We start from the raw sequence: 14,095 nt of genomic DNA on the forward strand, positions 1-14,095 counted from the left end.
GAAGTGTTGCAGTATGTGATGTGTGGTTGCCTGTTTCTTTCCTTAGAAAATAGAAGACGACCACGAAGTGCGATCTGCTGGGAAAAATAAAGTGCTTTGCCAGCATAAGCGCGTTTTGCTTATATGTAGCTGTTGCACAGAGGTGACCGCGGGAACCCACCCCTTCTGCGCACAAAATTAGAAGATTGCCTCCAACACCTGCCGCACGCATTTGCTTACCATCGGTTGTGCGATGCCGACATGCGCCTCGTTACCAACGGCAGCTTGAAAGCCGCCCGTGGCAAATAACCGCAGTGCAGATATCACCTGCCGTCGCACCGACAGCGCGCTCGCACGCGCACCTCCCAGTTCATCGGCGACTTCGTCGTACAGCTACTCCACTGTCTGCTTTTACAATCGAAAAAGGTGTCGGAACAGCTCGTCTGGCAAGTCAGACGCGTCTTCATGCACCCTCCTTCACCACTGCTCGCGCCGGGGCAGCCGCCTCAGTCGTATCGCCGCATATACCACCACCATTTTCTGTCACAAACGCAGCGGTCAAATTGACCGCCTCGAGATGATCACAAAAAACTGTCAATTTGCACCTGCATAATTAGGTGTGCAATGCCATGACTTCTGCCACATCCATGACGTAACCTGCAGCCACCCATGACGCAAAAAAGCAATATGGCTAACTGACCAGTTTTTTAGAAGTTTATGACAACTTTGCTATTTGACAGTTCCGTAATACGGCCCTAGGAGTCCTGCAAACAGTACAAGTAGAAAGCATGGGCAGTGCCCAAGACCGTTCTGCGCTTGCATCAACAGGCACCAAGTGATTTGGAAATGACTACATTGAGAACATTTCACAATGTGGGCAGGTGAAGACAAGCACAGTCATTGCCATAGCATCATTACAACGATAATTGGAGCATGACTGCAAGGACACTGGAAATGTCAGGCACTTAAAAGGGAATTCGTTTCACAGCTGAAATGAGTCTCTACTAATATGCAAATATATTAAATTATGAGAATGGCAAGGAGACTACACCATGCTCGCATCTGTTGTGCTTCATGCTAACTAGTCACAAGTTAGCTTAAAAAGGATAAAAGGTAGCCCAACAAAATTCACCAGCAAAAAACATTACTGGACTGTTTGAATTGCTAATAAAGTATTGAAATCCACAGATGTAAGGGTGTGTCATGAGCGAAAAAGAGGGATGAGTAAAACACTGGAACTAAAGAAAGGCACGTTAATTGGCACATGGCACTTGAGAGAAAGAGAAGAAGGAAGAAAAGAGAGTGCAGTGGTACTCTTGGAAGAGATGAACAAGACGACGACGAAACTGAAAACAAGGCGGAAGTAGAAGAAAATGAAGTGGGTGTATAAAAGGAGGGATGGCGACGTGGACAGGAGAAACGTTCTAGGAGCGGACGTTGGCGCACGCCCATCAGGTGCTGCAGGAGGTGTTCGATCGCGAAGCCTACTGACCAGGCGTAGTCCCCACCGGCTGATGCCCCGGTCCTGTGGATCATGACGCTGACCCTGTCTTCGGAACGTGGGCCCTGTGTCAATGCCTCCGGATCGACGACTCCGCCAGCGGCTGTTGCTACCTCCCAGACCTCGCCACCACTACGAAGATGCTCCAATGCCGACAACCAGCTAAGGCGACGTGGCAGCACCGTCTCCCTTCACCTGATACTCCTCAACATTCTTCTCGTGGAAGAGCGGCGTCTCTTGAAACAAGGTACCACCTGGGTTTTTATCCGTACTCTGCGTCCGAGATAGCGTACGAACCACCTGCGTTTGGTAGCAAGACTGTATGAGTGCGACTTTGTGGTTTACGCATGAGGACCATTAGTGTGATAGGACTGCGGTATTTTCTGTAGCATTACCTTGGTGTACGTGCGTTAAATATTCTGAGAGAGTGGCGCCCCCCAAGGTGTCTTCACGGCACAACATTGCGAGCAGCCCACTGTGTCTGAGGGAAGGACGCCTCGGCTGCTTCCCCGAACAGTTGGGAAGCGCCCATTAGTCCCTCAGAGGGAGCGGTGTCATGTGTGAGGGCCGGTTGCGCGGAGGAGACGATCACGTGCCAAGGTCAGCAAAGCCAGACACTCAGCGACCCCGGAGAAGCGAGGCTCTCGTTTCGACGCTCTTTGGCCAGTGTTTCTTTTCTCTTTGTGTAGTTGCAAATAAATCCTCGTTCGTTGTTTTTAACAGTATTGTTCTCCCGTACATCATTGAAAAACAATGTGTAGTGCGCTGTTTTGTTTGTTGTTCACTCATGTAGAAAGTGCGTCTTGAGTTTCCCCTTCGAAGCCTTGTCTCTGCTTTATACACTTCCACACACACAGAGCGCTTACCATTCCACACCGTAAGCACACTTTTGTGTGACAGGGTGCAAGGCTCATAGGAACACCTCTTTGAGCTACATGGTCAGAGTAAACTCTAATGCACAGCAAATGGCTGCATAACATTCCAATGCAGATTGCACTCAAAAACGCATGAGAAGGACAAGTGGGAATGTTACAGGGCTGACCAATACGTTAAGTATGGTTGGATGTGAGAAAATCTTTCGTGAGCCCCAGTTTTCGATACCACTTTCCAAGAAGTCAGAGCAGCTCAGAAACTATGGTGGCAGAAATACACTCAACATGTAAACACTTAGTGTCATATTTCTCGATGAACAGACATTGCCACGTACACAGAACAGGTAGGATCATTCAACCAATGCTACCCATATTGACATTCCATATGCAATACAGACACAACAGTTGTGAACGTGCAGTCATTCACTATGTTCACTCAGTACACGTCACATCGCAACATGTCACAATGATTTAAGTGACCCCTCCTTCCCGTTCTGAAAAACAGAAGTGCAAGACCAGCCTCCTTTCCTACCCAGGCAGTGACATGCAAGGCGCCACAGCAGAATGGACACGGGGACAATGCTTGTGAACCTGATTCATTTTAACCTTGAGAAATTCTTGTATGCTGGGCGCGCCAAATGAAACGTGGTGCTGGTTTTGTAAATATAGATTCCTAAGAATCTCAAGACAACCGGGGTACCAAGATAAGTTTAGACATGTTCATGGAGGCAGGTTTAGTACTGACTGTTCTGTAGCTTGAAACGTTGAAAGAGAAAATTGCACAAAACAGCTGCGAGCCATGAAAATCTTCTGAAAGGCTGCTATGCAGTGCAAGGAGCCAAAGAGGAAGTGGTGCTGTTGCACCTGGCTGCCGGAGGCATTGATGCTTTTTCATTAGGCATCTAGATACTAACCAGTGCTCTCCATGGCACTTGATTCAAACAGTGTCAGTCAATAACAGGCCTGGATGAAAGACGTGTGCACCACAGCATTGCAAAAGGGTGCAGTACCAGGCTTATTTTGCTGCAGGAGGCAGACCCCACTTGCAAAGATGATGTGGCAGGCTAGAGAGCTGCAGCGGAGGCTGCAGTTTATGTCTGCTATTTCACTCAGTTGAACAAACAGCTTCACGCTTGATCAGCCTGAACAAGGGAGCTAGCAAGGGCACTCACATGGCTGTGACTGCAACAGTTCACTCAGGCACAAGGCCTGGTATGGCCGAGTCTGTACATAATGTGGAGCCAGGTTACGGTCTGTGCAGACTGCAAGAAAGGTGATGACTGATGATCACCACTGTGTGGCTATACTCGTAGTGTCCAACAGGTGTGCTGGACATCTGTCAATAATTTGCAGCTTGGCGTAAGCATAACTGCAGACCAGCAGACAATTGGGTTGTACCTTGTAATCAGCTGGTATTGCCATTGTGTTGGTTGTTGATGGATGCATTCACGATTGCACAGCTCCGTAAGTCCCAAGCCAGGTGCCTGCTACCTCGTCTGATACCGGTTGTAGGCTGTTCCTCGAAGTTTACTGTCGGCAATGCGAACCACAAAGAAAACTGCAGCATACATTAAATGTCTTCGATTCAGAGCTGAAGTTTGCTTGTGACAGTTTGTGAACAGAGGTAAGCTGTATGATACATGGTCGCTTGTATTTGTGGCAAATATGGAACCAGGTACTGCAGGTGACGACATTGGTGAAGGGGCACTGCAAAGTTATGCAAGTGCTTTGGCTCCATGAAAAGTATTAGACTAGTGGCAACGTGGAGCACTAAATGGTTGTGGGGTGCCGTTATTCCGAAGCAACGAAGACGTAGCTGCACCACAAATTTATAAAACTGGTACTGCAATGTGCTGCCATGCATCCTTCATGGCCCTGCAGTTTTAACCTTGCAGGCAGGCCTACTGAGAGTTTTATGATACAAGCCACTCTATCGAACGTACTACTTGCCGTGAGTGAGAGACAAGACCCTGCACTCCTCTGAACACTCACTCAGTTAACAGATATCATGATTTTACGTATGTTACACAGCATTTTAGGTGCTGAAAAACCAACCTTAACATCGGCCAACTTCTTGAGATTGTGTGGCAGAGTGTGAAGGTAAAGAATGACAGAACAGTGTGCTCTGCTTTTTTTTTTAAAGCTGTGAACAAACTGCGTTTACAACACGTGATGGCTGCAGCACATTTTCTTCAAGCAAATGAGAATATAAGTTGGGCAACTGGCATATGTCACCCGCATACATAGCTTCTGAAAACTTTCGTCCATTTCGTCACGGCAAGACCTCTTCAGAGAAATCTAAACAATACATAATCAATTTTCTTTTCATGACTTTGCAATGTGCGCAACTGGATAGTGAAAGTAGTCGTGACACCATGTGTTACCATGAGTTGTAAGAATTCGTGAAGTGAGCACACAACGTGTGGTATACTGCATGCAATCATTTCTCATGCAGCAAGCAGTTAGTATGCTTGCAAGTAGTTGAGAAAGTACGCCAACAAGGTGGAAACTGCTTATGATGGAAGATGACTGCTTTGTAGTACCTGTGGGTGCATGCCTCAATTCGCAAATGTTTTGCTCTAAAAAAATATAAAGTGCAATTGATAGAGTAAAATATGGAAGCTGAGATGACAGCAGCAGGGGGTGAAGACTATGTCAATGCATATGCTCAGTTTCTCTTTCACCAGAAGAGGCCGGAAGTTACAGCCACATGCGTTAAACAACTTTTCCTAGACTGTTTGTTTCACCACGAACAAACGGAGATTGCCTGTACGCCAAATAAATGTTGTTGCAAGCCAGCACCATGTTCACCTGGTCTTCTACTTGCCTTTTTGTGTTCTGTTCACTCCAAAGGTGTACGACAAGACAAGCATGTCGGTACTCACGTCCGGGTTCAGAATGAACACAGACGGCATCCGCTTAACCGTAGCTGTCAGCTTGCGGTTGAGTAGCTGGTGACGGCGGTTCAACCAGCGACGGCTCACCTTGGCGTCCGCCGTGATGAACCAGCATGGCACGACCCCTTCACCACAAGAACCACAGGGGCCACGTCGCGTAGCAGCTGCAGGACGAGGGCCTAGGATGCGAAATGATAATTCAGAACTCATTACTGAAATCAGCAGAAGTTCGATGCGTTGTACCACGGCGTACATACCTTGATGTTGTCGCAAATCTCCTGCGGACTTGTGTTGGGCCTTGAGAGGTCGTTGCCTCCCACGTAAACTATACACAGAAGTCTGCGCGCACCAGGTTGATGCGCCGCACAGCGCTTGCAAGGCACAGGGCGTTGTAGCCACTGAAGCTGAATGTGCAGGGTAGCCTGGGTAGCCTGTCGTACGCATTCTAGTCCTTTTCCTTCATCACGTGTTCCTGCTTTTACTGTATAAATACCTGAAGAATTTGGATCCCTGCCTCTTCTTCATTTTTCACAGTCGTTCCATTAACAATATTTGCTCTGTGCGTCCCTTGCCTCAAATGACGACGGGCCCACATCCCCTGTACAGCTTCGCTAGTTTCTTTCAATGGGCCCCTAACGACAATCTGCCCACCGTTCTTTAGCTCATCTCTAGTCTTTGTACCACATCCGATTTTAAGCTCAGTATCGCGTCCACAAAAGTAAATCTACTACTGGCAATGCCACCCCGTGACACCGGTGGCATATTGAAACACACGGTAAAAATGCACTGCGGATGACAATAACAATGCAGAAGCGCAGCACTTTGGTCACATTGAACGATATATGGACAGCATCTCAACAGAGGCAGAGAACAGGGGCACTAACATAGATCGACCACGAAACCGGTGAACCGCTGAACCACACCACACGCAGCATTAAAACCTTAGGAGGATAAACATCCTTCTAGACACCATACCATGGAGGAAAGAAAAATTAGAGGAGAGTCCGTCATGTGACATTTTTTTAAAGCCGGAAACGAACTCTGCGCTGTATTGTCCGAGCACGCTCTTGTTTACGTTTCTCCGCGCGCGCGTTTCAAACCACGCGAAAGGGCCAGCCTAAAGAGACTCCAGTGCGAGTGGCGCTTGGTTTCTGGCCGTTGTTCACGTACAGGAGATGTCGGAAGTGTTCGTGCGAGACACTCGGCTCCTTCCGGTTATTGCTTTGCCGCGTCGTATCCGCGCCATCCCCGCTCTCTCGTTTGAACGAAACAGTCCGGCCTTGCATGGTCATAATCAAGTAGCATTGGGTGAAGGCACTTATCGCAACAGCGATAAGCGCGGGAAGCTTTCGCTTACTACGGTGGCCCACCATGGCATGCAGTATCTTTTGCTGCTTTTGGCTGCGTTGTTTTGCGACGGTGGAAGCATGTGTGCCTGGGTTGCTTGCAGGCTGCACTTGGCGATATATTCTGGTATACTTATATCCGGTTCATCCTAGTCTCGTGTTAATCGCAGGGATAGAAGGTTAATTTCACTACATGGGGTGAAGGGCACAAAATTTTAGTTCATTGAAATTGTGTGTAAATATGTAGCTGCTGCCAAAATACAGCAGAAGAAAACCAAATCTAGAATACACTTTGAAGAGCATGCTCGTTTGTGTTCTCTTTTTTTCTGATATATACTGTTACCCATGATGCCACAGAAATAGAACTTGTTACTTTGTGCCGTGTATCATCTTTCATTCCTTTTTGATGCAGTGTCTCTTGGATCGCACTGTGTATTTCATAACGCTTCTGAACCAATTACTCCACCTTAATGCAATGGAAAGAACGGTGTTGTGGTTTATGGTACATAGGCAACTCAGGCATTATGCGCCAAACTCAAAGTAAGGAAAACTGCTTTCTGCAGACTTTTTAGAAATATTATTTATCGGTGGTGTAGAGGGCGTAAAACATTGTTTTGTATTATCTAATGATGAAGGAAGAAATTTTATAAATGGCTAATATTAAGAGCTTTGAAGAAGGTCGTGGGTAGCCTTAGCAGGCATCCTTGGCTGGGCAAGGATGTTGAGCACAATAGCCAAACGGGCGAGTTGGTGGTACATATTGGTGGCAAACAGCGCAACGACGCGGACAGAAACTTGGGTTTGTCGATGTACTAGCTGATAAGTTGGCCACTTTTTCTATAAAATGTACTGCTTTCCTTAAATAAATTTCAGTTGTGAGTCAGCGCTTGTCCTGTATTTTCTTCCACTCTGTCCGCGTCGTTGCACTGTTTTCCACCAAAAGGATGTTGAGCCTCCCAACCAGTAAAACAAAACCGCAGCCTTCTCAGAAATGAGGTGGCTGAGGTGTATAAAAAAAATGAAGCGAATCAGTGGTTAAAAATTCAGAGTTTGCTGAGAAAACCTGGTTCACTTAAGAAGCTAGAAACAGATGTCGTGTCAACAATTGCATCTTCACTCAAAAGAGACATTGGGTGTGAAGGAATGTGTTTATTACAAAACCAAGTAAAATATTTTTTCCTAAGTTTTTCAAGTTTTGTGCATGAGTATGAAATATGATTAACTGTTAGGTCATCTCCACATTTTTCACAAATGGGTTTGTCTTCACTTGTCAATAGTAAACTGTGTGTGATATGCATGCGCAAGTTTTGTGCATGAGTATGAAATATGATTAACTGTTAGGTCATCTCCACATTTTTCACAAATGTGTTTGTCTTCACTTGTCAATAGTAAACTGTGTGTGATATGCATGCGCCCTATACGGAGACGACATAAAACAACTTTAATGAAATGCTCCTGGTGCAAACATGACTTCCACTCACCTAGAACTGGCTTTACCAAGTGCAGCTTGTTGTTTACTTCATTGTTCCAAGCTGTCTGCCATTTTTTCCTTAATTTCCTTTGTAATAATTTAATGCAATCCTTAAAGGACATATTTACTTTTATTTCCTTGCTATGAGAATGAGCAGCGCACAAATCTGCTCTCTTGTTGCCTTTTATTCCTTTATGACTTAGGACCCAGCACAGTTTTATGTTTTGTCCTAGAGCTGTGGCTGTTACAATGTTGTGTCTGATGTCACTAATGATAGGAGTGGAGAGCAGTAAGTAAACTTAAGGAGTCTACGTAAATAATACTGTTCATGAGGTTCTCGTATACTATGTTCTATGGCTACACATATGGCGCAATATTCGGCAGTGAAAATTGATGCGCACTGAGGAAGCCTATTTCATTCCAATTCCCTTTTATCACTGCGCTTCCAAAGTAAATGTTTGTTTTTGAGCCATCTATATAAAAAGGTGTGAATGTACTGTTTTTTTCCTCAAGTGCAAGAAATCCTTGTGTTATATGTTGCTGCGGAGTTTGTTTTTTACGGAACTGTGTAAGAGTGAAATCAAAGATTGTAGGAAAATGATACCATGGAGGGAGTGGATCTCGTCTTCGATCAATGCCAGGTAATGGCAGTGTAAAGTACTGCCTTTAAACTAAAGCTCCCTGAAAATTTTCAGTACCTGGCTCGCCCTAGAAGCTTTCTGTGTCCAGCTTGCTGGCACGAGGCTTATATTTAAATGGCTTACTTCAACACTTTGTATTTGAGAGCATAATGATTTTTGAACGGACAGCTGTCGAATATGCTCATGAGGTTGTAAAAAAAAATCTTTCTTTGCTAGAATGAATTTAGAGCTTCGTGCACGACATCCCTGAGCAAGGTTTTTGATGTCGGGTTGTTTGCATGCTGTGCTCGCACAACAGTTGCCCACATACTGGCCACATTTTAATCTGGCTCTGTAATAGATAGCATAACCCTCTTAGTTTTATGCTGAATGAGTGTGCACGTGTCTGCTTATGGCTGAGTCGTGAACAATGCTGCTGTGCATGGTCACACCCCATCTTATTGTTCAGCCTGCCTTTTAATGCTGCTCTTGTTTTTGAATGTTGCAACCTGTCTCCATTGCGTATATTTGGGCAGCTGTGTCAACAGGGCCTTCTGCTACAGTAGTGAGGACGAGAAAAATCCTGCAGTATTTTGTTTTTGATCTTGAATACTGTATTTATCTTCATAACATGTTTTTGTGCAGCTGGCCATGCCAGGAGTGCTTTCTTATACAGCAGTGAGGATGGGCAAATGTTCATAAAGGTAGCTGTGGCAACAATGACTTTTGATTCACAACTCCAAGAGCCACTCATAGAGGTGACAGAACCAGAGAGGGCCAAAGTGCCTATAGTAGCACGGCGGGGGAGGATATATGGCGGTGGGGGTGCCGCCACCCTCCCAAAGCCAGAAATTTTACTTAGGAAAACCATGGTGAACTCCTTTTTCCTAATGAAAACAGTCCAAGAAATACATGTTTCAAATAGGACTGGACGTCTTTAAGAATTACCCATAAATCCACCCATTGTAGCACTGCAACACAGCATGTTTCACATCCACAGATCTAGTTTGGTGCATAGTATATATGACTGCAGCTTTTCAGACTGCTTCTACAAGTTTAGAAGTACCCAGTGGCTGCAGTATGTTTCACAGTGCTGTGCATTATTTCAGTGCTGTATTTCTTGGTTAACGTGCAGAGCTGCAGCTGTACGCACCAATTTTCGCTACTTGATGAAATACTAGCTTGTAATGTTACTGCATAGTAGCACACTTTACTTGTGATCAACAATACAGGAAATGAAAGTTAGTTTATTGTAGGTAATGAACTCATGGAATTATTTTCCTTCAACATAACCACAGGCATCATTGAAATTCAATGCACATGTGGATCCTCATTTCACTAAGTGCTTTTCACAAGAAATAACACTACCACAAAACATGGGCACAATAAACACGTGTGAGAAAATGCCTCCAAATTCAGTTACGTGTTTCGCCGTTTTCGCACTTCTTGATGATGGTCTCATCCAGAAAAGCACTCGCAATACCTGCTACAGGAAACTGGTCTAAAAATAGCACGCGATCAAAAATACAGACTTGACCTCAATATCAACGAATACATTTGAGCCCGGCACACCACAGAGGCAAATAGCTCCCAGACGCTGCAAACGGGCATGCAACAAAGTTTCTGTATATTAACAAAGCGAGCGCAGCTGCTATGTTATGGCTCCCGCCGATAACACAAGCGCGATTTCCGAAAAACAAAATTGGCATTTGTATTATAATCAACACCAGTGCACCGCTGGAGCAACGAGGTCTCGCTGCCGATGGAAACGGGAGCGCAAATCACACACGCACACTGCACGCACAGAACACAAAACGTTCGCACTGCACGCCGACGAACACTTTGCAGCGCACGCCGTATTGAACCAATGGTAAACGAACGGCGCGAATGCTCCTCAGTTAACAGCAGCGGTCTCCCGGCTGCTGCGTGCAGTGCCGCAGTAGACGAAATGCCTGTGCTATCGTTGTCGCCAATTGCGTTCAAATCTGGGCACGCATAAAGATTTTTGCGCTGAATTCCACCTTGAGATATGGGCGAACGCCGTCAACGTCAGCCTGTGAGTCCCACCAAAAATAATGTGACCATATTCTATGGAACCCAAAGTGGGACGAGGGGGGGGGGGGGGGGGGGGAGTAGGCAGGCAGGCACGAAGAGACCATTCAATCGTACATTTTTATTTCAAACACGCAAAAGCCATTTTCGTTTTTCTAAATCAACCCATGCGAAAAGTTTCTCCTTCTTTAATACTTCTGGCTAGAATGTATTTTCTTTAGCAAATGTTCCTTTTTGCAAAGGTGCGCAAAGTATTGCTCACACGTCATGCGTACATTTACTTTCAGCACAAGCATGGCTTTTAGTGTCGCCACTTTAAGCTGTGTCTTCTCTGCCGTCCATATCTTGTTCATGAGAGAAAACACCCTCTCTACCGGTGCATTTGTACCGGGCAGGCACATGCAATATTCCAGCACGGTCTTCAAATTCTCACAAGGCACATCATTCTTCTCGAAGTGCCCGAGAATCTCCACCCAGCGTTCACCAACAGATATTTTCTGCGTCTTCCATTCCTTAATTTTTTCAGCGGTCACATTATGTGAAACATTATTGATTTCATCAAACATGGCATTCTCATCAACAGTGACATGATTGAACTCTGAAGTTATGAGTTCTACAGTTTTCTGCACGTCATCCCAGCATGGAGATGACACAAGCGAGACCCATAGAAGGCTTCTGACCTCATCAAACTGCTGGCACCATCGGTCGAGGTACGACGCGCAAGTTGCATAAAACTTCACCACAGTATTTACAACCTGTTCTCTTCGAACTTGTCCCTGTTCTTCGAGCTCTGTTGCCCTTGAGCGCACACTTGATGGCAGATATGATTGCTCATATCTTTGTTGCACTTTGGTCTGCAGCTGGCTTAAGGCGCTGTAGACTTCCACAGCTGTCTTCGTGTCTCCTTCAATTTGAAGTACAGTAGATTCAAACATAGCAGCTTGACTATGCAGAAAATAGAGCCAGAGCTCTCCACATGGGTCTTCGAAAAACGACTTGATGAGAGACGGACACTTGTCTATCGACAAAAAATATGCCTTTAAAGCTGGATAGAGCTTTAGGACCCTCTCAACAGCTGGCATCAATGCCAACCACCTGGTCTTGCTATAGCCCAGAAGCCGCTGGTACTCCACTGATGCAAAATCACAAAACTCTTTGAACGATTCCACCCTCACCGTGTAAATGTAAAAATACGAGTATATTTTCACAATCACGGCCTCAATATCCAATGGCAGGCAATCGGCAGCAGTCTGAACGGTGTTGTGCACTATGTGCGCAGCGCAGCCAATTCCAAGGATCTTGTGATCCACAGAATCTTGCAATATCGAGAACACATTGTTCTTCCCGTTTCGCGCAGCACCACCAAAGTTGCAATTTGCGTTGTCGGCACTGAAAGCAACCAGCTTTGATGTGACTTGATTGGCTTCGAGTGCGTCCATTATATATTGGCTCACCATTGCTGAAGTCTCACCTGGCAAGGTGTTAATCTCAAGGAGCTTCGTCTGCACTCCTGCAGCAGCGGTGAAGTAGCGCACCATTATCGGGAGCACCTTCAAATCCTTGTGGTTGGAAGCATCACAGAACACTGAGACAAATTTAGCCTCCTGCAGGTCAGTCTTCAACTCTTCCTCTGCAGACGGAGCAAGCACGTTCAAAGCAATCGCTTCTGCCTTTGTGCGAGCGCAGGAAAACTTTTCGCTGAACAATTTCTGCACAAGCTTTGAAGTGCAGTCCATTGATCGGAAGCTATGGTTGTGAGCGATCGTGTGGAAGGCGAATATACCCTCTGATGCAGCAAGTTGGAGCTCCTTTTCCCCGGCACGTTCCTGTCTGAAGAACCGGGTTACTGCACTGGAACTAGCAGCAGCCGACACACTCTGCTTGTGCTTGACAGAGCTGATGTGTTTTACTATATCGGAACGTCCACCGTGAGCGACTGAAAAGTCTACCCCACATGCACCACAGCGCACATCCGCCTCTGACTTAGTTTTCTTGATGAACGGGTACTCTTTTCCCAGCTGTTCCGTGAATTTGCACTTACGTTTCGGCATTGTCGCCGGCAACACGACGAAATAAGTTGAAAAGCCAAAAACAAAGTGGACAAAGACACTACCAGGCGCCGTCAACAAATCGGGACATTTGACTTCGATTATGGCTGCGGCTCGCTGGAGAACGCAAGCCTCCGAGCCAGCACAGAAGCAAGCCTTGTCCGGCCTATCCAGTATCCAGCTAGTCATGCAAGCAGACGCGAGTTTGCGGGGGCCACGGTCAGGTAGTGCGGCCGTACTGTGACGGATAGAGCGGATAAAGCCGCTAGTGATGGAGACAACGTATCTTTCTAGGCCGTTCCGAAAACATACGATTTGGAAAGCAGAAAAAAGAAAAAAATAAACTTGCTCGCGTTGCATTCTTCGTTCGGGAAAGCCAAAGCGGGACAAAACGCCGTCCCACTAGTACCTCGGTGGGACACCGGGACCATGGCTGCAAAAGTGGGACTGTCCCGCCTAAATCGGGACGTCTGGTCACTTTAACCAAAAACAAACTCGAGCAGTTACTACTACGCCGCACCTCAAATGGCACGCCGCAGACCGCTGCTGCCGCCCGGTTTGTAAACAAGTTGCCCAAACAAGATGGCCTCCCTATCGAGAAAAACCACACGTCACGTCCTCCGCACATTTCTCCCATGTTGTTTGTATGGGAAGGGCCCCTCCTGAGTTTTCCTTCCTTCGTGAACCATACTGACACCCCAGTGACGCTACTACGGAGGCACCGACACCCAAACACCGCTAACACAGACCGGCCGCGAAACAGGTTAACCGTTGAACTATACAGGAAGATAAACAACCTTCTAGACACCACTAGAGTGACTCTAGACATTTAGTGATTCTAGACACCACTAAGGTTAACACCACATTACCACACATGTGACACCACTACGAAGGAGGTTATGGATGTACCAAGGTGGTTATTTAATATATAACGCCCTTGGACTGTACTGATACCCTCTGTACAGTACCCGTACCCTCTGCTAGCATGCCCGTTACAAAGGGGACCATGGAGGAAGCATTTTTTTTTTCCTCCATGAAGGGGACTGACCGCAATGGCATCCTTCCTCCATAACGGCAATCATGTGATATTGAGGCACAATAACATGGTATTTTAAAAACGCAACAAAACAACTGTTAAAAAATAAAGTTGATATTTGGAACTGTTGGGGATATACCATACAGAATTTCTCAAATATATTATTACAGTTCGAAGAATAAATGTATCCCATAGAGTGTGCTTACATTCGTCGCCACGAGATGGCTGTAGCCATTATAACGCTTCAATGTTGTTCTGAATTGTTATGCATTT

At 46.0% G+C, this 14,095-nt stretch overlaps 2 protein-coding genes across 2 annotated transcripts; both read right to left on the minus strand.

Moving 5' to 3' along the window:
• Window positions 1–853: 853 nt before the first annotated feature.
• LOC144113360 (uncharacterized) lies at window positions 854–7,291 on the minus strand. Its single transcript, XM_077646411.1, has 2 exons — window positions 5,507–7,291; window positions 854–5,428 (listed from the first exon to the last, which is right to left on the minus strand). Exons 1-2 carry the CDS (start codon window positions 5,691–5,693, stop codon window positions 5,172–5,174), a joined length of 444 nt encoding a protein of 147 aa, XP_077502537.1. The 5' UTR covers window positions 5,694–7,291; the 3' UTR covers window positions 854–5,171.
• Window positions 7,292–10,805: 3,514 nt separating this feature from the next.
• LOC144113361 (uncharacterized) lies at window positions 10,806–12,864 on the minus strand. The gene has a single exon (XM_077646412.1). It carries the CDS (start codon window positions 12,787–12,789, stop codon window positions 10,927–10,929), a length of 1,863 nt encoding a protein of 620 aa, XP_077502538.1. The 5' UTR covers window positions 12,790–12,864; the 3' UTR covers window positions 10,806–10,926.
• Window positions 12,865–14,095: the final 1,231 nt, after the last annotated feature.

The sequence above is a fragment of the Amblyomma americanum genome, chromosome 1 (genome assembly GCF_052857255.1).
Source record: "Amblyomma americanum isolate KBUSLIRL-KWMA chromosome 1, ASM5285725v1, whole genome shotgun sequence".
NCBI classification, from domain to species: domain Eukaryota; kingdom Metazoa; phylum Arthropoda; class Arachnida; order Ixodida; family Ixodidae; genus Amblyomma; species Amblyomma americanum.

Bases quoted from the DNA above. Each gene is read 5' to 3' on its own strand.
- LOC144113360 (XM_077646411.1), bottom strand. From the start codon at position 5,693: ATGCGTACGACAGGCTACCCAGGCTACCCTGCACATTCAGCTTCAGTG. The intron at 5,429-5,506 runs GTATGTACGCCG...TTCGCATCCTAG, and splicing joins AGATTTGCGACAACATCAAG to GCCCTCGTCCTGCAGCTGCT.
- LOC144113361 (XM_077646412.1), bottom strand. From the start codon at position 12,789: ATGCCGAAACGTAAGTGCAAATTCACGGAACAGCTGGGAAAAGAGTAC.